This window comes from Lepidochelys olivacea (genome assembly GCF_965140295.1).
Source record: "Lepidochelys olivacea isolate rLepOli2 genome assembly, chromosome: 3".
NCBI classification, from domain to species: Eukaryota; Metazoa; Chordata; order Testudines; family Cheloniidae; genus Lepidochelys; species Lepidochelys olivacea.
In genome coordinates, this window is record NC_140413.1 from 92172703 (window position 1) to 92199800 (window position 27098).

The window sequence follows — 27098 nt, forward strand, 5'->3', positions numbered from 1 at the left end:
GGGAAAGTAAATAATTTTTATGTCATTATAAAACCAAAAAAAACCAGCAAACATACCCACATATCTAAAATGATATTCATGTAATGAAAATGTATGTATTTGACGGTCTACCTTTCACCCCTCCCCCTGATACTTAGCTTACATTTTTACATTACAATTTTTGAGGGGCAGGGACTGCATCTATATCCAGGTTTATACAGCACTTAGCCTAAGAAGGCCCTGATTTTAATAAGAAGCCCCAGCTTGAACAACACCATAAATATTAGAAAATGAAATATTAATAAATAATAAATTGCATGTGTGCCTTTCTGCATCTGTCAATCTGTGACTTACATCACTGTTTCATAAACCTATGCCATATATGTTTGTGCCAGAATTGTTACTCTTTAAAAAAAACTAGTTATTTTTAAGACTAGCTTTTTATTAATATTTTGGACACGAATGTGACAAAATGGAACATTATTCCAGCATATAATAATGCAATGTTACAAAATTATTTTAACATACAAAAATGTAACAGCAGCAAAATGGGCTTTTAATAAACTTCAAGTCACAAACATGCTGAAAGCCTTCAAAGTAAAAAAAACCAAAAACCAAAAACCCAAACCAAAAACAAAACATTCTGAAGGATTAAAGAGTCCTAGCTGAAATCTCAGTGCAACATATTTTAAATCTACTCGGTCCAAAAATTACATTACAATAACATTAAAGTTGCAAAGTCAAGTCACTCACAAGTTAGAAATAACAGAATTAAGTTGGCCCCCTTGTGAATATGTATTATAAACCTTTAAATTACATAATCACATACTATTTTCTCCACAGGATCTCTGCCTCATTTAGTGCATAGGTAGGGTCCTACCAAATTTGCGGCTATGAAAAACACATCACGGAGCATGAAATCTGGTCTCTTCCGTGAAATCTGTTTGTGTGTGTGTACTTTTACCCTGCACTATACAGATTTCACAGGGGAGACCAACGTTTCCTCAAACTGGGGGCTGACCCAAAAGGGAGTTGTGGGGGGAAGGGTCAGAAGGTTACTGTTGGCGGGGGGTCACAGTATTGCCACCCTTACTTCTGCAGTGTCTTCAGCACTGGCTGGCCAGAGAGTGTTAGCTGCTGGTAGTGGCGCTGTCTTCAGGGCTGAGCTCCCAGCTCGCAGGCATTGCTCTCCACCAGTCAAGCTCTGAAGGCAGTGCTGCTGCCAGCAGCAGTGCAGAAGTAAGGGTGGCAAAACCATGACACTCCCCCGTACAATAACCTTGTGACACCCCACCCCCCCTTCAACCTCCTTTTGGGTCAGGAAATCTATACTTACTGTAACATTTCAGATTTAAATATCTGAAATAATGAAATTTACTATTTTAAAAATTCTATGACCATGAAATTGACCAAAATGGGCTGTGAATTTGGTAGGGCCTTATGTATATGATAGATGGTGGACACTGAATAAGCAGCTATTCAATATTTTGTTTATCCTTATTGTTCAATGAGTAGCCCCAGGTTTTATTTAGTCACACTATTCAAACCCTGCTCTGAAGTTTTGAACTATTAATTTCCTTATGGTCTTTTCTATAGTGCTCATCATTATAGTATCTCAGAGGTTCACAAAAATTAATTTATATATTTTCACAGCACCCCAGTGAGGCGATGGGGAGACATTAGTCTCATTTTATAGATGGGGAACTAAGACACAGTAACATTAAAGTCAGAAGTGTCCACGAATTTTGCATGCCCAATTTGAGATGTCCTCTCCAAGTCCCAATCTTTCCTCCCATCTGGGCTCTCAATCCCAGTCTCTGTCCCCTCCTCGCCTCCCAGACTCTTTTCCCAGCTAGTTTCAGTCCCCATCTCCCAATTCCCCCAGCTCCTTGTCCCAAGCCTACTCCATCATTCTAGCTCAGTTCTTGTCCCCTGTGCAGCTAATTCAGATTATTTGTTCCAAACTGCTGGGGGGGAAGGGAGGAGGAGGGGAAGTGGTATTGAGAGCACCGGAGAGACTGTCTTTCCACTCTCCGTTCTGATGCCCAGCACCACATTGGTCATAGAAGCTAGCAGCAGCCATTGCAAAGAGTCCAGCATCCCTGAGATGGAGCATGCTCAGTGCAGACAGTATCCAAAGAATTTAGATGCAAAATCCTAGCCAGCCTCTACTGAACATGTGCCAATTGTGATTTTTCAAAGGCTTATATATATGATAACTTGTCTAAATTTGACATCTTTTCACTGGAATAACAAAAGGCACATCCCTGATACTAGGGCAACATCTCTGACAATTTTCCAGACCTTCTTCCCAAGCACAAAGACGCTAGAGCTTTTCAAGAAAACAGTTAACTTTTTTTCATATGGGCAACAATACATTTTTCCCAATCTGATTCTCAGAATTGGTTTCTTTTTTTTGCTGATACTTACAAAAAATAAAATAAAATTCAGCCTGAGGTAGACACCCAGCATGGAAAACTTCACTTTTAATGACTGAAGTTTGGCAATGTTATTAGCAACTGAAAATGGTGCCAAGTGATATTAAATACAGGTGCTACCAGCTCTGCCTATAACATACTAAAAGATACAATTTACAATAAAAAAAATAAACCTTTCAATACATATTTCACCCCTCACCCTACTGTCACTCCTTTTCCCTCCTCCTCTTGTCTTTTACTTCCTTTCACTATCTTCCTACTTTCTTTACAAAAGTATGCTCAGGGTCTTCCTTCCTCTATCCTTGCCACAGCAGAGTATATCTTTGCAAAGCTGACAGCAAAGACTTCCTGTCTCATGTTAGACTTGAGACAGGCAGTATTTACTAGGTAGTAGTTCAGTCTCTATGCTGACTCAGTCCCTATCCTCTGCAAAGGTTCCCTAATAAGTCAGCCCACAATGAGGGTGGACATTTGTGACACGGACACAGGACCAATAACTCATATTCCAAAGTTGTTTGTAGCATTGTTGTAGCCAAATTGGTCTCATGAGAGAGACAAAGTAAGTGGGGAATGGACCAACTTCTGTTGATGGAAAGTACAAGCCCCAGGGGGGGCAGGGGTGAAGAAGCTTGGTCCTGCTGGCTGCTGCTGCAGGGCAGGCAAGCTCCCCCCTCCCCCGCCTCTTCCCCCTGCGTGCTGCGTTCCTGCCCCGCCTCCTCCCCCTGCGCTTGATCAGCTGATGGCCCTGGCACGGGACGGGGAGAAGCGGAGCCGCAGCGCACTCACTGCTCCGGGGAGGAGGCGGAGAAAAAGTGGGGACGGGGCCTTGGGGACGGGGGGTGGAATTGGGGCATATCCCCTCCAGCCCCCTGCCGTGAGCCGCTCTGGGCAGAGGGCTGGGAGCACCCCCACGACCCCAGCCCACACCCCCAGCCCTCTGCCCTGACTCCTACACCCCCGCCAACCCCAGCCCTGACTCCAGCACCCCCCACACATGCCCCCAGCCCCCTGCCCTGACTCCTGCACCCCCCACATTCCCACCCCCACCCTGAGCACCAAACGGGAGCTCCTGCACCCCCACCTCCCCACACATTCCCACCTGCACCAAATGGGAGCTGCCCAGGTAAGCACTCCACACGCAAACCTCCTGCCCCAACCCTGAGCCCCCCCCCCTCATTCTAGCTCCTGGCCAGACCCTACACCCTAATCCCCAGTCTGCTCCTTCACCCCCAGCTCTGTACTCAGTGCACTCCCACCCTCAGCTCAGCATTTTAATTTAATTTTAAATGAAGCTTCTTAAACATTTTGAAATCTTGTTTACTTTACATACGACAATAGTTTAGTTACATAGACTTATAGAGAGAGACCGTCTAAAAAACGTTAAAATGTATTACTGGCATGCAAAACCTTAAATTAGAGGGAATAAATGAAGATTCAGCACACCACTTCTGAAAGGTTGCCGACCCGTGGTGTACACTTTTCACAAAGCAATCACTCCATAGCTGACCTCTCCTTCCTCATCCTCAAAGGAAACCTGCTCAACACCTTCAAAAGGCAAGCCTAGGAACTTAAATTCATAACTCTGCTAGACACTGAAAAGCATGGACTCAGAGAGACTATTTTTATGACTCATTACAACAATTTTTAACCCCTAGTTGCCCACTTCATTTTAAATGGTCTCCTACAGCATGTGTCAACTCCTTATGCTTAACAATCTGTCCCAACTTGCATTTTGTGTAGACACTGTGGTTACCTTCCCCAGACCAGAAGAAGAGCTCCGTGAAGCTTGAAAGCTTGTACCTTCCACCAACAGAAGCTGGTCCAATAAAAGATATTGCCTCAGCTACCCTGTCTCTCTCATTTCACAATGGCCACTAAACAACCATTAGAGGTCTCCAACTTTCAGCAACAACCTATCTTTGTTGGATTCCCACTGGCAACCTACAGCTTAAAGGCTCCATAGCTCATTAACATTTCTCTGTTCCCAGGGAGTCAAATCCACCTTCCCCCGTCAACAACTGCATGCTAACAAATAAAGGTCTTTTCTATGCCAATATAATGACTTGGTGAAAATATTTTAAGAACCACCGTGTATTCTGCACACCTTCCAAAATCAAAACTAAAGTAATTTATAAGACCAAAAAACAAACAAAACAAGTACAATAAAACACTGAAAGTAGACGGGAGCAAAGCACAGTTGAGAAAATCTACAATAATAATCCACCTATAAGGCCTACAAATATTTTAATTGGCCAAATCCACAGACAATACAGAACAGGTAGGCATTGAAAAATATTGGAAATACTCAATACAAAAGGAAAACAGTTTCAGTGAGAAATTATTCTCCTTTAGTGTTCATAACAAAGAAATATATTTTAACAAAGCAATAATGCAGCAGCAAAAACTCTTTACTTTGAAGTTCAACCCAGTCCTACAACTCTAGATCTGGAGCTCTACCAAAGGCATTTTCCTTCCACTGTGTGCCATGCAGCTCCTACTAAACAGCTAGATCCTCATCTCACTGAGGATATGGAAAGACTCAGTGACTTCACTGATTTATGGATTAGGCCCATAGTTCTTTCCCCAAGCACCTGTGCAAGGACATGGGGAAGCTATCCTGAAATTAACTATGTGTTCAATGGGCAACACAGATTGCTCCTGCATCTTGTCAAAAGTACGTTTACTTTTCCACAAAAGTTTGAAGAGTAGAGTAATCTTTAATATACTATTTTTCCTAACCATAAAAGGTGCAACTATGGCTTTGCTGTATACGTGTATTTAAATCAATAAGCAAGTCAGCTAATGCAACTAGGACTGCTATATCACCCTCAACTTGTCCATATTTCATTTAGGAATTGCAGTGTGCATGGTTGTATATAAAAGGACCCCAAAGCACTATAATTCCCTTTGTTATTCTTTACAAATGCAGATGTACCAGAGTCAAGCTCTCCTAGGAGAATTAGGGATTAAAAATGAAATTAATGAAATAAGGGAATTAATACATGCTATACATATGCATACACCATTTTATCATAGTTTGGCTAAACACCCTTTCTTACTTGGAACCTGGTTTGTTTTCTTCCTAACTTACCAGCTGCAGCTTTTTCTTTTCCTTGGTAGCATTGCTGTGTGCAGCCTCAATCGCAGTGTGATGTTTCCATGCCAATTCTTCCAAGGTCTTAGAATGAGCCTCATTTAACTGTGCAGCTTCCCCTTCCAATCTGGTTTGCAGCTTTATCAGCTCTTTCTCATAATACTCTCGTTGTGTTTCCCTTGCTTCATTTACCTTCTGTAAAAGCCAGACAAAAAAAATTCCAAATCACCTATTCTTAAGTGTTTGTCTATTTCAGTAAGGAGAAAAAGAAAAAAAGGAAAAACTAGAAGTTTTACACAAATACTCGAAAACAATTATACTTCATATATATGTAGCACAAAATAAATGCCCTTAAACCAGATCTTTAAACTATACTCAAAAAGGTATTTAATTATAGACTAAGTATAAGAAGTTAAAATCTATTGTCTCTTTTTTTGCTCTATTTTATCTTGTAAAGGAACAGCAGACAAATTTCAGATCTACAGGCAATTTCCAATTCTTTATTCTCTGAGCTACAAACATGGTTTTGGAAACTAGCCCTTCTTTCTTATTTTAGTTTTGAACCAGTGCTGGTGTGTAGTGAGGCAAGGAGGAAATTCATTATTATGATGCTCTCTCAGGACAAAAGTCAGAAGGAAGGTTGTTCAAACAATGTAACAGTTTAAACCAATATGCGTTTCTCTACTCCATTACTTTATATGTAACCTATATCATCATCATCATCTTAACTGGTGGGAACAGAAAGAAACAATTAAAGAACCATTATACATTAGCTCAAGTTTTAGTTTGCTATATCTGCCATGTCATGTACATTCTCAAGGCTTACTGATTTTCAATTTTTCCTTGACCTCAATCCCATTCCCACCTCACGGAGGCACAATGGGAGATGAGACACATAGGAAGATTACTGGCAATCTGCTTCAAGAATCAAGCAGCACAACAGATGCCAGAAATCAGTTTGGATAACATTGCACCTGCCTCCTCTCTGTCTTTATCTCAGCTGAAACTATCACCTTCAACTCTGCAATGCACATGATCTACATTAGTAACTTTAAAAGTTGTCAGTACCATGTGTGTCTCACAGGGCAGTGTAATGTGCTATCACTGCTCCAGTCAGTTAGTCACTCCAGTCTTTTAAAAGAGTTAGGATATTTCAGAATTCATTAATATTTCCAGTTAGAATTGTAAGGCTTCTATTTTGTTGTTCTAAAATAAAAAGAACTGGTTTTGTTGTTTTACCTTTTCCAGTGCCAGAATCTGCTGCCTTTGTCTTTCATCCAGACTTTGTGTTTTGCTCTGCAATAGATTTCTTTCCTCTTCCAGCTGAGATAGTTTCTCTTTTAATCTAGATTTTTCTGATTCCAAATCTCTTATTGTAACTTCCTGTGTCATCTGTGTAGCTTGAAGAATTCCTATGTGACCTACAAAAAGAAAACAACCATTTAAAATCTCAGATATGAAGATTATTCACCTGTAACCCAAATTCCTACAAATGGACTCTGCACATTCCCACCCAAGTGATGTCCAGTGATGCAGCTCTGACAGTGGAAACTTCTTGCAGCAGTTCCCATTGGAGTGCTGTCATCCCACCTCCTTTCCCTTCCTCACTGTTCCTAAATGTTTGGAGGGCAAGGGTATAAAAAGGGGGCATGATAATCTTGTTGCCTTAGTTCCTTCCACTGCCTCTTCAAGGTTCAAAGTTTAAATTAGCACTCTGAAGAAGAAAGTGAGGAGGAAGAGGAAAGTATGTATGTGCCGAGTCCATCTCAAATAATTCTGGTGATTGGTGAATAACTTTCATTTCTTTTTCAAATGGCCTCAGCACATTCCCACTCATGGGATAGTTAGATAAGCAGTACCACAATCTCTGTAAGTTGAGATGCACAGTCCTAATTGAATAATGATTGTAGTACTGCATTACCAAACTGAACATCTGACCAGAATGCTAGATCTAGTGAGTAGTGCTTTGTGAAAGTGTGAATAGAGCTCCAGGTTGTAGCTCTTCATGTTTCTAAAATCGGGATAACCTTGAGGCATGCCATGGAAACCATATTTTCCCTTGGAAGAGGGGCAGAGCTTTTTTGTAGCTTTCCACTATACAAAACAGCTTTCCTCTGTACAAAACCTAATCCATTTAGACAAATGTTGAGATGCAATTATGTTTTCTTTATTATTAGCATCCCTAAATGAAATAAAAACTTTTGGTGACTTCTTGGCAATTAAGGCATGAAGCTTTGCCTCATCTGAATGAGAATGAGGTCTAAAAAAGAATACTGCTAAGTTATTGATCTGAGTCAGGTTAAAATCTATTACAACTTTGGGAAGAAATTTAGGATGCAGATGGAGGATTTTTTCCCTGTGAAATACAGTGAATGGTGGGTCAGCCATGAGGATCTGTAACTTGCTTACAATTCTAGCAGATGCGCTTGCTGTAATGAAGGCTGTTTTGATTGAAAGGAGAACTAAGTGACCCCATTGGCTCAAAGGCAGTTTCATGAACTGAGTAGGTACTAGGTTAAGATCCCAAGTCAGAGCTAGCTCTTTACTGGAGGAAAATGTTTACTGTTCCTTTCGTGAACCTCTTGACTCTGTCATGTGTGAATTTAGTCTTATTATCAATAAATGCATGGTGTGCAGAAATGTGTGCTAAGTGGACTTTCAAGAATGATATAGAAAGAGTTCTAATCACTTTAAAAGAAGTAGGTATTCTGGTACGGAGTACTCAGAAGATGTTTCTGAAACCATGTTGTTAGTATTGGGCCAGATTAAAAATATTTTGCATTTGAAAACATAGCATCTGAGAGTTGACTGTTTTCTGGAATTTATCAGGACATGAGAAAGTTCAAGAGAGTGGGACTTTTCTAGGTCTGTCACAATCCTATGGTCCATGCTGTCAAATGCAGAGACTGGGGTCCAGCTGGTAAATACATCTGTTCTGCTGGGTCAGTAGATCTGTGGTTAGTGGAAGAGACCGATAGTTCCCTCTGAACAGAAGAAGAAGATCTGGAAACGCTGGTTGTCTCACCTGTGCTCCGGCAATCAAGGTTATTCTTGCTTTTTCTGTCTTATTTTTCTTATGACTCTTTGAGAGAGAATAAATGGGGGAAAGGGTATAAAGGAGACCTATTTCCCAGTCAAGCAGAAATGCATCTGATATGGATTGGATTTCTACTCCAGTTCTTGAACAAAACCTTGGGCATTATGAATTGCATCTGCTTGCTAATAAGTATATGTCTGGATAGCTCCAAAGACAGAATCTCTCATCTACTACTAAGATTTTGTGACCATTTGTACTGTTCACGTCTGTCTCTGCTCAACTGGTCTGCAATCCTGTTGACTTTGCCCATGAGATGTAGGGCTATATGGTAGATATGGTGCTGGATGCACCAGTCGCACTGTGCCACTGTTTCTCTGCACAGTTGCCTGGAGTGGGCCCCTTGTTTGCTCACACAGAACACGGCTGCTGTGTCTGTTGATACATGGATGACTTTGCCTTGCAGATGAGGAGAAAGGATTTGAAATCCAAATGGAATGCTCTTAATTTTAGCATTTGCAGAGTCCTTTTCCAGTGGTTCGGATGTCCATGGACAGTTAGGTTGTACAAGGGAGCTCCCCATCCCAAATATGAAACGTTTGAGGCAATCATAGTCAACAAAGCTGGGGGGCTGAATGTTACTCCTTCCAAAACACTATGATGCTGAATTGACCAACTGAAGGATGACAGTACCTCCTTCCGAATGGTCAGTTTGGAGAACATGCTGTCCAAATTTGGAAGATAATTCTTTGCTAGCCAGTTCTCATCTTGAGGCGGATACTTCACTGACAGGGCTTCTTGTGGAGTCTTTGTTGCCATCAAGATTTTCATAAATCTTCCTTCTGGATGGAAGACTATGGCTTTTCAAGAATCCAGAATTCCCCAATAAACTGGATTGACTATACAGGTGTTGTGATTTTTTTCAGCTTATTCTGAGCCTCAGTTTTTGAAGAGGGATCATGTCTGTACCGTAACTGTTGAAGGGTCCTCCCCACTGATGAACCAATCATCTACATAGAAATAAATGTGGATGCCCTGTCACCTTAGATGTGCTGCTGCTGCAGACAGACACTTTGTGACTACTCACATGCACCTGAGCAGGGGAAAAGGAGGATTCTGTAGTGGAAGCGGTCCTCTCGTATGATGAAATGAAGGTATTTGTAATGTGAAGGTCTGATAATTCTAAAATACACTTCTTAAAAACCGAAAGATTCAAGCCAATCTTGGGTGGATAAGGAGGACATAACTGATGCCAGGGTTAACACAAAGAATTTGAACTCCCTAATTAATTGATTGACTTTTCACAGATCTAAAATAGGCAGAAGGTTTCCATCTTTCTTTGGGATCGGAAAGTATCTGGCCTAGAAACCCTTTCCATGGAATTCCCTTGAATTCTTCTGCATGGCTCCTTGCTTACATTAGAGACTGGATTTCTGCTCCTAACAGACTCTCATGAAAAGGTCCCTGAAGAGAGAAGGGACAAGAGGACTGGGGGGGATGTATTGTGTTGAACTGAATAGAATAAATTTTCTGTATAATTTCAGGATCCAATTGTCTGTTGTGAAGGCATGCCCGATGTTGAAGGAGTGGGGAAAGTCTTCTTTTCCAAATAGAGGAGAGGAACATGTATGGATCAAGGTTGATCTGATGCTCTTGGGTGTCTCAGCAAACATGAGGTCTAAGCCCTAGTGTGGAAGACAAGGAAACTGTTGATTTGCCCTTTGTATGAAATTTAACAATTTTCCTCCTCTGTAGCCATTGCTAAGAGGATGATTGCTTGTACTGCCATCTCTGCGTGAAGTAGGATAATGTGGAAGACTAATATTCTGGGTTTATGATATCTAAAGGCAGGAACATCAAAACGTCTTCTGAATGGCTGATAGACCCCTCTATACTAGTTGTTGAACTTAGTACGCTTCAGCTTTTCTAGGATTTCATCCATTCTTGAACAAACAGACCATCTCCCACAATGGAAGGTCTTCCACACATGTTCTCATCTCTCATGCAAGGCCAGATGATCTCAGTCATGAATATCACCTTAATGCTATTGCTGAAGCCGCTGCTCAAGCTGCTGCATCACAGAAGTCAAATGAGGACACCTGCAATAAACCTTCCAAAACGGGAGAGTGACTTTCATGGCTTTGCCAGCTTCTTCTGGTCTTTAGGAAGGGATCTGGCAAAGTTGGCCAGGAACAAGTACCACCTTGGAGAGAAGATGGACATTCTAACTTGATAATTAGAAAACCTAATGCAAAGTGAAACAGATGAGAAGACCTTTCTGACTAAGTTGTTAAGCTATTTCCCTTTTCTGTCTGACAGGATTGTGTGTACCTATCCTCCTTTTGTTCTTTGGACAGCTACGGCAACAACCAGTGAATTAAGAGCTGGATGTGTGTGGAAGAGTGAAAACCCTTCATATGATAGTTGATAACACTTGTCCAACACTTTTTAAAAACATAGCTTGACCCATTTCAGGATGTGATTATATTCTCTTGACCAGCTGCAATAAACCTTCCAACATAGGAGAGTGATTTTATTGTTGGAAGGAGATCCCAAAGTATTGAATACAGGATGAAAGGTTTCTTCCACTGTGAAAGATTATATCTTCAGTATTGTACCTATTCTTTCTACCATTTCATGGAAATGAATAGCATCTTCTGATGAAGAAGATGAGGAGATTCCCTCCCCCACCTCAACACACATACAAATATTATCATCAGGAGATATCTGATTGTCTGGTTCCATGCTGGCATCCTGGAATTCAGTGGAACCTCCTGTTTCGTATTCTAACATGTCAGGGACTAACATGGGAGAAGGGTCTCTCTAAAGTGGCAATGTAGACAGAGCTGGATGAGTTGGATCCAAAATGCCAGTAAGGAAGTTGAAGAGTAGTAAAGTCATCTAACCAAGGGAGGTATATAACGTTATTTTTAGTATTCAGTGTCAGACTATCATAATACCATGTAGTGTAAAGGTGTTCCCTTTGTCTAAATGATCTGTATATGATGTCAGTATAATGTTTTCTAGTGTATGTGATACACCCTCCCAGGAAGGAGAGGAGGTGGCAAATTAACAGGTCTATCTTAGCCTTAATCATTATCTGATTGTGGATCCAAATGTGGATCTGATGTAGCTCAAACTAGAGACAGTACTGGCCTTGGTAAGTACAGTATAGAAAATAGTGAAGGTCAGTTCCCTGGGGAACCTGGAGAGAGAGAGAGAGAGAGAGAGAGAGAGAGAATGTGTGTATGTGTGTGAGAGTGGAGGGAGCCAAATCTGAGGGGAAATCTGTAACTGAGCGGGGGTATTTCTTTTCTTTCTGAGTGAAGACGAGGGAGTAAGGGTATCAGAGTCTTCAATTCTTCTTTCAATTCCCTTATTCCCCCCCCCCCCAAAAAAAAAAGGATCCCTAAACAGGGGAGGCCTTTGGATCAGAGTATGGTTCTGACTGCAGGTCTGGTTTATGTACTTGGACCACTATTGTAATAGTGAAAGTGGATGGTAATGAGGAGTCTGAGGTGTCTCCAGTAATATTTTTTGGAACCGCCACCCTCATGAAATTGGGGTATGATGCTTTGGGATTCATAATCACCATGAGCCTTTGGTTTTGGCCTGTGTTCCAAAGGTGGTCTTGGAACGGAGGCCATGAGAGCCAAGGGGTTCCAGTGTGCAGACAGACTCTGCCAGCAGACAGACAGATAGCTGCAAGGTCTGTCGCCTCCTGGCTAGGGACTGGAGATGACAGATCCGAAGGACTGCATTCCTGAGGTGTGGCTCTGCTAACAGGGGCTGACACCAGCAGGGACCCTGCTTTGTTGCACCATCAAATCTGACGACGGTGGATTCCTTGGTAACATGATTTTAGATTTGACTCCGGTAGCAAAATGCCTTGGACAGGATCTTATGCTGCTTTTAAGTCCCCAAAGGAGCTGGGGATGAAGTAGACCTATCAGTACTCACGAATCCTACAGACTTGGAACTGTTTTTTTTCATTCCTTGTGAGCTCTTGGGGTGAAAGTGGTACAAATGGCACAGCAAGATGAAGCAAGACCTTCCCCCAAACAAGCCAGACACCAAACATGGGTGTCTGATGCTGTAAACAGGGCCAGAGGCACACCTCGTAAATCCTGGCTTTTTTCCTTTTGGATCTGCCATCAGTTGTGCACACCTCTGTTGGAGCACTACAACTGACTAAAAAGAAATTAAATTTAAAAGCTAAATCTTATACTAACTGAGACCTAGCGAAGGCACTGAGACTGAAAAGTCGATGATTCCATATCAGACTGACCTGATGAAGTTCCTGGTACATCTGTAAGGGATGCTGGAAGAAACTGAGGTGGCTGGAGCACCACGCCCCTTTTTACAGCCTCACCCTCAATGTCCAGGAACAGTGGAGGAAGGGCAAGAGGTGTAAGAGTGTGCTCAGGCAGACTTATCCACCGTCAGAGCTACACTGTTGACACAACCATAAGTAAGAATGTGCAGAAGCCATTCAAAGAAGAATGCCCACTACACCCTTTGGAGTTTGAATGTATTCAAATATACAGTTAAATATGTTACTGAGTTCATTAAATCCAGAACAATGATCAACCCTTCAGATGCTATATGAAGATATTAAATATACAGAGCAATAACACTGATACATGTCCTTAAAATTCATTAAGGACATTTTGTTTCCTAAAAGAAAATTAAAGTTCTTTGAAGTGTTTTCTGAATGTGGAGTTAATGGACTGCTCCTACATTGCCCTTTGACTCAGATCACTTGGTAGTTTAGAATTTTGGCACCCAGCTCTGTTCACAGCACTATTTCACCTTCTCAGAACTCTGAAGCAGATAATTTGTCCCATTCTGGTCCCTTTGCATCAGTACTGCAATGCAAAGGATTCTGCCAGCACATGAGAAAGCCCAGCGGGCACAGAGCCAGCACAGCCCTGGACACAAGGAGTTTGGGGACGAGATGGGGAAGAAGAATGGCAACAAGATGTTGTGCTCCTGCTATCCTCAGCTAGAAGTATTGCCAGCTGGAGCAGATTAGAACAGCCTGAAGACAGCTCAGGCTATGAAAGTGTTTAGTAACTTCTGCTCTGAAGAGATAAGAGGCAATACCCACTGGTCATTCATGATGTTCCTCAGAGGTAACAAAAATGGAGAAGCCCATCACTCAGATGTCGTCACCCACATCTGTCATGTACTCGTACATCTGGCATCAAAAGCTTTATTTGATATATTTGGTAGCATATACCAGCTTTTGCCGGTTTCAGGATGCTCTAGGGTCACAATAGCTCTATATTTTAGAGAGGAAAGGAGATATTTTTAAGGGGACCTTTGAAAGAGTAGTAATCTTTGTGACAGTAGGAGAAAGCATAGCATGAACTAGGCTTCCTAACAATGATACAGTGTTATTTTAGTTCTTGAGATCTTAGAGTGCCTGTTCAAGAGTGTTACCTAAAAGAATCTCTTTTCCTTTAATGAGAGTGTCAATGAGACACTTCTTGGATTCAAACTCTGGTTCTCAGCTTCAAAGCCAATCTACTGATCAGATTGTGGGTCAGGAGATAGCAGGAGAGGGAGGCCAACTCAATATTGGCATCACAGAGAAAGATGAAAGCCAGACAATCCTATGGAACAGCTCTCCTCAAGATTTTAAGTCGAATACCCAGCTTCCAGTTCTGCTATATAGGTCCTCAAAGGTGACAATGACCACTGCTGGAAGTTAAGATTTCCTCGCCAATCAGCTTTCAGCAAGATCAAAAAAAGAGAGCCCAAATAACCTAGACATGACTATAGGCAGAACAGGGTTTGCCTCTGGCCACTCTCACAATTCCACAATCGTTTTCACTAATGATATTGTGACAAATATTGCAACCCAATGCAGTATCTTTGAGGACCATGCCATATTATGTTTATGTATCACTGTGGGCCAGGAATTGTATGCAACTCCAGGGGGGAAGGGTCACCATAGCTCCCTCCAGGAACCAAAACTAGTAGGGGGTAAGTAAGGTGAATCACTTAGGTTGCAAACAGAGAGATACCACCCCCAGGGGAGGTATGTATATACTGACTCAAACTGGGTTTTTCAGAGACCAACAGACACAGAAAGGGCTTTTGACATAAAAAGACTGGGTTTAAACTGACTCAAGGCCTTCTTTCTAATCCAGCAAAGAGTAAGGATATTCTGTCCAAGGGGGGGGCCCAAACCTTGTGGAAAGGTTGGAAAGACTTTGGGCTATTAGAGCCCTATAAGACTGGTGGGTGCCTCCCCATATGTTTAGTGTGTATTTAAATTATGTGTTTTTAGTATGTTTTCCCTGTGATGGTTTTACCTTAAGAATAAATGAGCTTGCTTAGAAAGAGCTGTGTGGTAACTTGTAATTGCTGGCAATACTCTATTCTTAAACTTCAGAGAAAGCAAGGCACAGGCACCAGCTGTTAGGCAGACTGGCTTGCTGGGGATATTGCAGAGTAAGGCAGGGTGGTGTGCAGCCTTAAAACCTCTGGAGAGGAAATGAGTGGGGCAGTGGTCCCCACCAGAGACAAGTGATGGTTGGACACCTGAGACCTGACTGGGCACACCTGGAGTGGATCATGAGGTGAGAGGGTGTGTGGGGGGAAAATAGGTGAAGTTACCCTGAAACTGTGACAGGTATAAACATACCTCCCCTGCTTGTACCTAGCCTTGAAGAACCTCTACTTGGGACTTTTTGTCTTTATTGTCAAACAAATCCAGAATACACTTTCCTAAAAGGTAGAATGATCTGACATTTTAATCAAAAACTGCCTTTATCAAGAATTAGGCAACTTAATAAAAGTCAATTACTTTCAAAATGCATTTAAAAATAGTATGACAGCTTGTAAAGCAAATATAAATCTAAATACAATACAAGTAACATTAATTTTTTTTAAAACAAGAAAAAAGCCTTTCAGAACTTTTTAGGGACAATGCAAAACTCTTCATGGACACTCTAGAGCTGCATAATTTTAAAAATAGAAAAAATAATAGTATCATCCTGAATTAATATTTGAGGCTCATTTACACACAAAGTTATGGACATACATACTGGCTTTGAGTACAAGATCTGTGGCCTGCTGCTGTAAGTGTTCCCTAGCAGCTGCTAGCTCACTTTCCACCTCCTTGTGTTTGCTTAACAATGATATCTCCTCCTCCTTGACATCATCTAGCTGTTTTTGAAGCACCTAAGGAAACATACAACATAATATTCATTAACACTACATAATAATGCTGTTAAATTTAACAAGCACGAATTTAAAGTATAAATACAGATGACATTTCAGCTTATAAGGCTTATTATTCATATACAAAACAAGATCTTATACATAAAATGACACATATTAACATTGAGTGTTATGAAGCAAGCCTGCTATTTCTATAAAGTGTACTTGATCTCTGTATCAAATTTAACAAACCTATATATAATCATATTGTTAGGATGATTACAGTTTTTTATTATTGCCTCTGTAATCCACATTTGGATCCACAATCAGATAAGATCAGTGTGATTTAATCAGCCATTACATACTATCCATACAAAATGTATATTTTCCCCTTTTCAAGGCTGAAGCCGCGCTAGCTGACAGTCATGAAAAATGATTTCCAAAATAAATTAAGGGGAAGAGGGAAGGAAATCCACATATACATTTGTCTAAAGAGATTTTCAGTGGAAATAATAAAAATCAATGTTAATGTAATCTTAAAATAGAAACTGGAAATCACAGAAACAAATTATGGTTTCCATCACAACCATAACTTTATCCCCTTCTGCATATGAATTATGAGAAGATCTTTCATTACATAGCCATATAGCACAAGGCAAGATGAAACTCTACACTGTTCAGATATATTCATTTTACCAATACCAGGTAACTATGTGGATATATATAAATATTTCATACGATAATCATAATAAATATAAAAAACCTTTGTTAGAACATTAATAAGGTCGCAAAATTAGGCACTCAGAAGTTAGGAAATGCCAGAATTCATGAGCCTCTGCAAACTTAATCCAGCCCACTCGTACATAAGCATTATGATACAGTCTTTAAATGCATGGTACCATACGGAGAGGCTACTTACCTTACACAGTAACTTGAGTTCTCCGAGATGTGACCCATTATGGGTGCTCCACATCAGCATGTGTGCATGCCTGTGATCAGAGATTTTTGTCAGCTGCATCCACAGGTCCATGCCTGCACCCTAAACATTCTTGTGCTGTGGTACGATGGTATATAGAGAGGGGCGGACCTACTGCCAGTCCAGTTCCTTCTCAACCATGAAAGTCCAGCAAAACACTCCAACGCAGAAGGGAAGGAGGGAAGGTATTGGAGCACCCTTAGGGACACAGATCTTGAAGAACTCAAGTTACTTAAATGGAGGTTACTCACCTGTGACTGGAAGTTCTTTGGAATATGGTGTCTCTACCTGTATTCCACACGTGAGTATGCATGCATATCATGCACTTGAGCTTAGAGATTTTTAGTAAGCAGTGTCTGTTTGTCCTCATATTTGCAGTTGTTCTCATGCTCTGAACTGAGGATATAGTGGGCAGTGAGGACTGATGTTTCTCCAGTTCCTCCTTCTACCATGAACCCAGGCATGATCCATAGCTGAGGGGACAGAGGGCTGGTAGCAGAATACAGAAAAGGACCACACATCCCAAAGAACCTCCAGTTCCTGGTAAGTAACCTCCATTTCTTCTTCAAGTGATGGTCACTATGTGCATTCAACATGTGAGAAATTAATAAGCTGTAGTCAGTCGGGAGATGGGTACAAGGATGCAGATGGTATGGATGTCCATAATACTTTTTTACAGATACAGGTGTAGGGACGTCAGTATGGACCAAGGCATAACATTTTGTAAAGGTGTAGATGGAACTATACATAGCCACCCTACATATATCTATTAAGAGTACATCGTACAGAGATGCCACAGAGGCTGCTTGCGCTCTGGTGGAATGGGCTCTCAACCCCTCCACGGTGTCTTTGTAATTGCTTTCATTCTCTGTAGATAGAATGCCAGTGCCTGTTGGGCATCTAGGGAGTGAAATCTTCTCTCCTTATCAGAAGCACAAGGTTTTGAAAAAAAATACTGGATGGTTTGATTTATGTAAAAGTCTGAAATTACTTTAGGGATCAATTTCAGGTGGATACAAAGAAAGAGTCTCTCTTTCTGAAAAATGGTATATGATGGATCTGCCATGAGTGTTCCCAGCTCACTCATCCTTCTGGCTGATGTAACAGCACTTAGGAAGACAACCTTCATCAAGAGATGGGAACTTAAAACAGGTGCCTAACACTTCAAAGGGAGGTCTGGTGAGAAGTGAGAGGATGAGACTGAGATCCCATTGTGGTGTTAGAAGTTTCCCTGGAGGATGAAAAGTGCTGATTGCCAGGAGGTGGATCCATAGGGAACTTATCGAGAAGCCCAACGTCTTCAGGGTGAGTCGGTAATCTAAAGTAACAGGAAATTCTAGCTACTTTGTCAAAATAGCACGTGATTTCCAAAGAGGAGAAATGTTTCCATTTGGCCGAATAACATCTCCTAATAGAATCCTTCCTACTTTGAATGAGAATGGATTGGACCACTAGTGAACAAGAGCATTCTACATTCAATGCCTATCCAAATATCAGGCCTTGAGTTGTAGAGGTCCTGCATTGGGGTGCCTAGTTACATTGTTGTGTTGCACGAGAAGATCCAGAAATGATCAGACATTGATAGTCGGACAGGTTCAAATCCTCCAGAGGTCCGAGAATCAGAACTATCTTGGACAGCTGGGTGCAAGGAGGATAACTTGAGCCTTGTCATGACAAATCTTTCACAGCACTTGTGGTCTTAGTGAGATGGACAAGGCGGCATACCTGAGACGGTCCGTTCAGGGTAGAAGGGCACCATTCTTCAAGCCTTGGCCTAGGGCTGCTCTGGAGCTGTGGAGGGGGAGTTTGGGGTTTCCTTGCAAGGCAAAGAGGTCCAAGACAGCATTCCCAACTGCGTGAAGACCTCATTCAGGATGGAATCGTGAATCTCCCACTCATGGTCTGTGGAAAAAGGTCTGCAGATTCTGTCTGTTAGGGAGTTCTGCGCACATAGTAGGTACACTGCTGAGAGGGTTATGTGGTTTCTGTTACACCATTTTCAGAAGTTGACTGTCTCTACACACAGGAGAAAGGATCTTGTTCCCCCCATTTGTTTACATAGACATTCTATTGTCTGACATTACTTGGATATGTTGGGACTGGATGAGTGGAAGTGTCATGGGGCTGGTACACCCCTCAGCCTTTTGGGGTGGGGGAGGGGTACATTATAGCCCCCACAGCTGAGTTTAGGGTTGCCTCTGGTCTTGGGGCTGTATGGCCTATAGGCCAGAGACACGGGCACGGCCCTTGCTATCCAGGCAGCACGAGGGCACCGTGGCCTATTGGCCCGAGTCAATGGCGCAGCCCTGGCTACCCCTCTATGGGATAGGTGAACGTCTATGTGAAAGTAAGTGTCTTATGTCAACAGCTGTGAAACATGTGCCCACTTCCAGAGAAGGAATTACTGATGCCAATTTGACTATGCAGAATTGTAATTTTAAGAGGAATACATTTACTTGGCATAGATCAAGAATTGGTCTCCATCCTCCATTCTTTTTGGGGACTAGGAAATATGCAAAGTAAAATCCGTTCCCTTGATGTTGAGATGGAACTTGTTCTATCGCTCCTTGCTGGAGAAGAGAGTCCAACTCCTGACATAGGATTTTCTCTTGAGATTGTTTCCTGAGAAGAGGCAGGGAAGGCGGGTGTGGGTAGGAAGTGACAGAAACTTGAGTGGATAGCAGGAGTGAACAAGTTCCAGCATACACTTGTCCATTGTTATTGCCCTCCTAATTGCGGGTGAGGTGGCCACCAAAAACTTGGGTGGGCAGAATACTGAGGCAAATCAATCAGTATTTGATTGAAAGTCCCATCAAAAGAAACTCTTCAGCTCTGGACTGGGAGGAGGGGAAGGCAGTAGATGTTGAGGAAGCCATGTAACTCGATCGTTGGCATTGTGGTTCCTGAGAGACAGCACTGATGATAAAATGGTTGAGGGGTTGGGGTTGGTCTTGTTCTGTACCCCTGCATGTGATGCTTCCTCTTTGGGGTGAGAATATAGATGCCCAGAGAGTCTTTTCATTAAACAAGTTAGCTGCATTAAAGGGCAAATATTCAGTGGTACTTTGGGACCTCTCTAGAGAAACCTGAGGACAGCAACTAAAGATCCGCTCCTTATAACAACTACAGTTGCCACCCCTCTGGAAGCAGTATCAGCAGCATCTACTGCAGTCTTAAGTGACGTTGTGGCTACCAATTTACCCTCATCAACTGAGTTCCAGAATTGGACTTTATCCTCCTGAGGGAGTTTATCTTTGAAGTCCAACAATTTCACATAATTGAGGAAAAGTAAAATGTATTTTTCTAACAGGGCCTGGCAGGTGGCAATTATAAATTTGAGGCTTGTCAGGAAGAAAACTTTCCTCCCTAGGATGACGAGGTGTTTAGCATGCTTGTACAAAGATCTTGGGGTGTTGCAGCCCGGATCTCTCAGTGGCTACTTGTACCACCAGGGAGCTGGGTGATGGGTCAGAGAACAAAAAACTCCGCTCTTTTACGTGGAACGAAATAGTGAGTGCGTCTCAGCCTTTTTTGGGGTGGGAGTGCAGGAGGTAGGACTGTGCACCACTCCCTGGCTGTCTCCATCATGGCCTCATTGACCAGGAGGGCCACCTGACTGGACCCAAAAGTCCAGGAGTTTTTGCTGAAAATCTTGAACCACTTTGAGCTGGATCTGGAGCTCGGACACCACTCCTTGTAAAGAACTCCTGATTTTGCCTGTGACGATCAGTGGAGATGGTGAAGATGGGATAACTGCCTTATCTGGGGAAGACAATAAAATAGCTGCTGGAACTGTTGCACACAACTCCACTTTCAAATAGAGTCATTTGGTGTCGGCTTGGAGAGGATAGATAAGGTTCATACATGGTCCCGGGGGCCCCAGAAATGTCAGTACAAAGTGTCAACTGGTTGGGGCAGACTCCATGGCACTAGGAACCAGTGACACTTGGAAATCTATGTGGGGATAAAGGCTCATCTGGGGCCTCCAACTCATGTGATGAGAAATTTGGTTTTCAATCAACAGGTGGAACCATTGGTACCGATGGATGGGTACTCAGGTTCAGGGATGTAAGAGGAGAGTGGCTGTATGTCCTCAAGGGTGATATCTTCCTCCAGCATAATGAGGTTTTTAAATAAGGATTAACTCGAGAAAAGAGAAGGTTGAGGATAAGGGAGTGCAAAAACTTTCTCCGGGGAGACATAGATCTCAGACCTCCCCGGGGTGAATTGGTGGTTGGGGCCGTCAGATCCAATATGTCCTTGGTCACCGTGGATGTTGGATCCCTACAGGATATGGGTGCAGAGTTTGATCTCAGTGTTGAAGGTAATGATGGTAAATGCCTGTCTTTTGGTTTACACATTGGAACCAAGATTGGAACTGATAGATTGTTACTCCTGTGGTGAGCAGCAACAGCGACAGCGGTCCCAGGCTGCCCCCTGAGCAGCGGTACCAGGCCCACCGACAAGCACCAGCGGGTGCCCCCAAAGTCCCCGCCACGAGCACCAGCAGGCACCCTGGACCATCCCTCCCCAGTACTAACAGGCACCCTGGAGTCCCCCCCGGCCCAGCACCAGTGGGTGCCCCAGAGCAGCGGCGGATGCCCCGGAGCTCCCCCCCAGCACCAGTGGGTGCTCTGATGTGCCCTGCCCAAGCACCAGCGGCATCCCTAGAGCCCCTCAAGATTTAGTTATGGACAGGTCACGGGACCGTGAATTTTTTTTTATTGCCCATGACCTGTCCATGACTTTTACTAAAAATACCCATGCCCCAAGGAGGTGTATGAAGGATAACCAACAAGGAATGTTAGGCTAACTGTATCTCCTCCAATGGAATTTGTAACATGCCCTCTAACCTTTTAATATAGTCTTGAAAGCCTTATCAGGGTAAGGTCGTGGGGAAGCCATGACACCCTCATCTGGTGAGAAGGTGGTCTTGTGGGAGGGCATCATTTCTTCCTTTCCTACTGACTTCTGCTCTGAGAGATGTACCTGTGGAGCAGGGCCTGCGGGTATGGCTGATGCTCCTGACGAGTCCTCTTTTGAGATGGTACCCTGTTATAAAGATCACCATATAGAGCTCATGGGTTCCAATAAGCCCGTTGTGGTGGGACATAAGGGAAAGGGGACAGGACTTGAAGGTTGTCCTTGCCAGGATAGCCAGGTGTGCTTCCTTCTAGGAGCTTCTCTTTTAGTGTGAGCCTTGAAAGAGGGAGCTTGGAAGGAAGAGGAACCTTTTAGAGACACCGCAGAGTCTGATGAGGTATCATCCCTTGTATCCCTGAGGGGGCAAGTGGTGCTGGTACCAGTGGTTGGGTCAATACCAGGCCCTGGCAAGAGACCTCTATTTGCATTGGTACTAATGTTAGAAAGGGAGGCTGGTGAGGCAGCAACAGAGAATTGGTACAGGCTGAAAACTTTGTTCGGTACCTCAAAGAGTAGACAGCATCAGTACCAGAGAGCAAGTCACCGTCTAAAATGTGAAAGGAGGGTATGTAGACTCTGGGAGGTGAATCAGTACTGGTGGAAAGTATCTTTCAGTACTTCTCAATATCAGTGATCTGAGCTCTTCCTATGACCTGCTGTGGATACAGACCATTGGAAGTTCCACCTCAAGGGTTTGACAGACAGCAGTTCCATGGCTCCTGGTTGGCTCCCTGCCTTATATAAGCCCAAGGGGCATTTCAGGAAGTGTCCAGACAACAGCATGGATCTTCTGTAGCTGCCATGACGCTCCGGCTCCTTGCTCTTAAATTCCTGGCTTGACCTTAACTGGACTTCGTCTCCTGACTTGGACTCAGACCCTTCGTATCAACCCCGACCTGGACCTGACTACTAACTCTTCTACTACTCCCAGCCTCAGGTTTGCACCTGCTCTGACCCTTGGCCCTGAGTGCCCTTGTTGAGCTCCTAACAGTTTTCCTGAACCACCCTAGCCTATGGTGAATACCTACCTTGGGGGAACATGGAGACAGCGAGCCACTCCCTGTCCAGCCTGTCCCAGAGAATACTGGAGATGCCTGAATGGGCTGACCACTCCCAGGAGGATCTGCCTGCACTTCGAGCCCAATTATCACAGCTCACAACAGAGAAAAAAGCTCTGTGAAGGCAATCCACCCACCTCCATGAGGAAAATCCGGCACTACGGGCCCAACTGGCATAGCACGCCACACACAACCAGATGCTGAGAGAGAGCTGGCGGCCCAGCAAAGAATGCTGCACTAAGGGCATACACTGCAGCCAGGACCCAATCCCCAAAGTTCTCCTCCCAGAATGTTTTAATGGGGACAGCAAAAATTCAGGGGGGCTGTTAACCAATGCCACCTGCTATTTCTGCTCTGCCCCCAGGCCTATCCCACTGACCAAGCAAAAGTAGAACTCATTATTAGTCTCCTGACAGGAGATGCATTGGAGTGGGCCTCACCCCTACTTGAATGAGCAAATCCAATGCTGTTGAACTGGGATGCCTTTCTCCAAGCATTCTCTGCCATATTTGACAACCTCCACTGCGCCCACTTGGTAGAGACGACCCTGTGCAAACTCCAGCAGGGGCAAGGACTGGCCTCTTCCAGTGCCGCCCACTTTTGACGTCTAGTCTCCAACACTGAATGGAATGAAGCGGTCCACCTCTACCAGTTCTGGTGGGGGCAACACAAGAAGGTTAAGGATGAACTAGCCCGTATGGGTGCCCCAACCAAACTAGATGCCTTCATTGACCTAGTCATACACAACAACAAGTTGCATGAATGACATGACGAAAAGAAGGGGTCTGTATCACCAGCTGGCCAGCGCCTCTCAATACCCGTGTACAACCTGTACACTGAACCCATCCAGCTGGATATTGCCCACCTGAGGAAAAAGAGCACCATCGTTGCCATAGGCTGTGTTTCTACTGTGGGGGATCTGGCCCTGCTCTTTCCTCCTGCCCAATCTGAGCCTCAGCATGATGCAATTTTGGAAACTACCATGCCAAGGCCCTGTAGAAGGGGTTGACCTGCACAAACCCTGAGGTAACGCACTCCTAACTTCTCACTGAGGCATCCCCCAGGCATGGTTAACATTTCCTGCACCTTAAGGTCTAGGTCCACCTCCGTGTTCCAGGGGAGCCCTAAAGATTTCCACCACAGAAGACACTGGTGGATTCTGGGACAGCAGACAACTTCACAGAGGGGAATGAGACACACTTTCTCAGTGGGCTTCACAGATATTTGCTGACATCAGAAGATTAGTGAGATTCACGATTCTTTGGTTCCATTTCAGGCATTAGAGGGGAGTGTGTGCTTGTGATCACAGATCCTTATGCCCAATTCCCCTAAATTTGACCCCTTCTGCCCTGGGAACCTGTCCCTGTCCCAGTCTCCATTCAGGCTTCTCATCCCAGTCACAGCCTCCTTGCCCAGCAAGTCCAAGACTCTCCCTCAGGGGTTCCCGTCCAAATTCTAGTTTTCCACCTCACTCTAGTCACCTTGACCTGCCAACTCCAGTTTCCCCTTCCAGCTCTTTGTCCCCAATCTCCTTGCCCAGCCAGTCCCAGTACTCCCCTCCTGGGTCCCCACACAATCTCTCCCCTTTCCTCCCAACCCCATCCTCCAATAATCTCTCCTGTCAATACTCCCTAACTCCCAGGCCCTCCTCCTCATGTGCCTCATCATATGGAGCTGAAGCATGCTCAGTGCACAAAGAATCTAAAGAGATTTTAGCTGTGAAGTTCTAACAAGTCTCTATTTAGCACATGCAAACTGAGATTTTTCAAAGGCTTATAACTTGGCCAACTTTGAGCAGATTTTCACATGCGATCAAAGGCATATACCTGACACAAAGGAATCCTCTCTGCCAAATTTCAAGTCATTAGACCATCTAAACAAAGTAGCTGTTAGAATTATTTTATGACATGGAAAATTAGGTATTTTCACCTAACCTCATTTTTGGAAACAGCTGAATGGCTTTAGCTAAAATTCCCCCAAAAGAATCAGACTGAGGCACACACCTATCATGGAAAATTTCAGCCCAAAATTTAGCACAGGTATAAACAACTGAAAATAGGGTGTTCTAATGGGAAATATCAGGCAACCTTAATGATAGGTGGTACAGCCAGATCTATCCATAATAAATAGGATTTCCATATGCTCCCTTTGCTCCTCTTGTGGGATAGGAGGCATGGGAGAATCAGGGAGAGTTTATGTTATGAGGCCAAAGGCAGAGTTAGAACTGCCCTTTATAAAAATCACAATATAACCCCCCCTCTCTAATTCCTTTGCCTTCTTTGCCTTGAAAGCATGGAATTCTTGTCTTAGTCCTTCTGCTTTGCCTCCTCTTCACTACCTTCTAATTCCCCATGCTTCTTTTCTCTTAGGCCTTTTAAATAAAAAAAGGAGAAAGGAGAAGACGGAAAAAACTGAGACTCCAAACTCTGTATCAGCCATGAATCCTAGGCAGAGGAAAACTAAAAGACAATTCTTCACTCTGCATCCAAGTCTTATGCAGAGATCAGGGGGTCTCAATGGGGAAAAAGTAGGGCAGAGTCCTAGGGAGCCAGCACCTGTAATATTTGGGAGAAGCTTAGCAAGTGGGCTGTCATGTCTGGAAGGAGATCCACTAACTCAGATCTGATGGCAAAGCAGAACCCAGTCTCTTTGATTACCCCAACAGAATATTGTCTATCCATGGAGTGGACACAAATGTGCCCCACCACCATCTGCATCTCAAAAGCCATTCTTCCATTCTGTTTTATCCCCCTAGGAGCCCACTGATAAAATGGCAGATCTGGCTTTTCATCAGGTTTATGAGCTCACAGCAGTTGCCTCCAGAATCTCTATTCATTCTGTGTGTCTTGCACCCTGCAAGTGGACCTGGAGAGACCTCCTCTTGAACCAGACCATAAAAATTTAGGTCTCCTTTCAGATTTCACCTAGGCTAGCTCACACCTTTGATGTTCTCACATTTACCCTAAGATCCTTCATATTTTCCATGTGGGCTTCAGTGCAGAATGGATACACCTGGCTTTGGGGGTTGAGTGCTGTGATGAATGCAAATATAAGCTGACTGATCTCTTCTACAAGACTATCACACTTGAAGGGGGAAGTCCCCAATAAAGCTACCAAAGGGCATATAGAGTCCCATAGAATCATTTCTTCTAGTCCCAATCTACAAAACTCTATGCCTCCTTCCATCATAGAAGGAAATCTTTCAACCCTCTGGTCCCCAAAAGCCTGCTTTATGCTTCTGAGGCTTCATATCTTACTTTAGAGCAGCTTTCGAAAACAGCATTAGGACAACTCTGAAAATGTGTACAGTATTTGAGACATTACTTGTGAATGCCTCTTGTATGTGTCCAAGAAGTATACATAGGAAAAGTTGATTAATAGGTCTCATCGTCACACCACAGACAGTGTCCTTTCCCATTTTCTTTGTACAAAATTATGTATTTGTTGAACATATTTTAAATTAAATACTAGATAACCCCCCCCCCCCACCGGACCAGGGGGATGAGGTAGATGAGGCTTTCTTCCGGCAGCTCACGGAAGCTACTAGATCGTATGCCCTGATTCTCATGGATGACTTTAATTTTCCTGATCTCTGCTGGGAGAGCAATACAGCAGTGCATAGACAATCCAGGAAGTTTTTGGAAAGTGTAGGGGACAATTTCCTGGCGCAAGTGCTAGAGGAGCCAACTAGGGGCGGAGCTTTTCTTGACCTGCTGCTCACAAACCGGGAAGAATTAGTGGGGGAAGCAAAAGTGGATGGGAATCTGGGAGGCAGTGACCATGAGTTGGTTGAGTTCAGGATCCTGACGCAGGGAAGAAAGGTAAGCAGCAGGATACCGACCCTAGACTTCAGGAAAGCAGACTTCGACTCCCTCAGGGAACGGATGGCCAGGATCCCCTGGGGGACTAACATGAAGGGGAAAGGAGTCCAGGAGAGCTGGCTGTATTTCAAGGAATCCCTGTTGAGGTTACAGGGACAAACCATCCCAATGAGTCGAAAGAATAGTAAATATGGCAGGCGACCAACTTGGCTTAATGGTGAAATCCTAGCGGATCTTAAACATAAAAAAGAAGCTTACAAGAAGTGGAAGGTTGGACATATGACCAGAGAAGAGTATAAAAATATTGCTCGGGCATGTAGGAATGATATCAGGAGGGCCAAATCGCACCTGGAGCTGCAGCTAGCGAGAGATGTCAAGAGTAACAAGAAGGGTTTCTTCAGGTATGTTGGCAACAAGAAGAAAGCCAAGGAAAGTGTGGGCCCCTTACTGAATGAGGGAGGCAACCTAGTGACAGAGGATGTGGAAAAAGCTAATGTACTCAATGCTTTTTTTGCCTCTGTTTTCACTAACAAGGTCAGCTCCCAGACTGCTGCGCTGGGCATCACAAAATGGGGAAGAGATGGCCAGCCCTCTGTGGAGAT

At 43.5% G+C, this 27098-nt stretch overlaps 1 protein-coding gene across 10 annotated transcripts in view; it reads right to left on the reverse strand.

Moving 5' to 3' along the window:
- The window catches only part of FAM184A (family with sequence similarity 184 member A), a 167335-nt gene that overhangs the window by 72580 nt on the left and 67657 nt on the right, over positions 1-27098 (reverse strand). For all 10 annotated transcript variants that reach the window (XR_014710776.1, XR_014710777.1, XR_014710778.1 and 7 more), the window contains exons 3-5: positions 15604-15739; positions 6751-6932; positions 5509-5706 (exon numbers count right to left, since the gene is read on the reverse strand). Coding sequence is in view for 6 of the 10 variants with exons in the window: in XM_084622832.1 (XP_084478958.1) it covers positions 5509-5706; positions 6751-6932; positions 15604-15739 (516 nt within the window). In the remaining 4 variants the exon portion in view is untranslated. The remainder of the gene's footprint in view (positions 1-5508; positions 5707-6750; positions 6933-15603; positions 15740-27098) is intronic.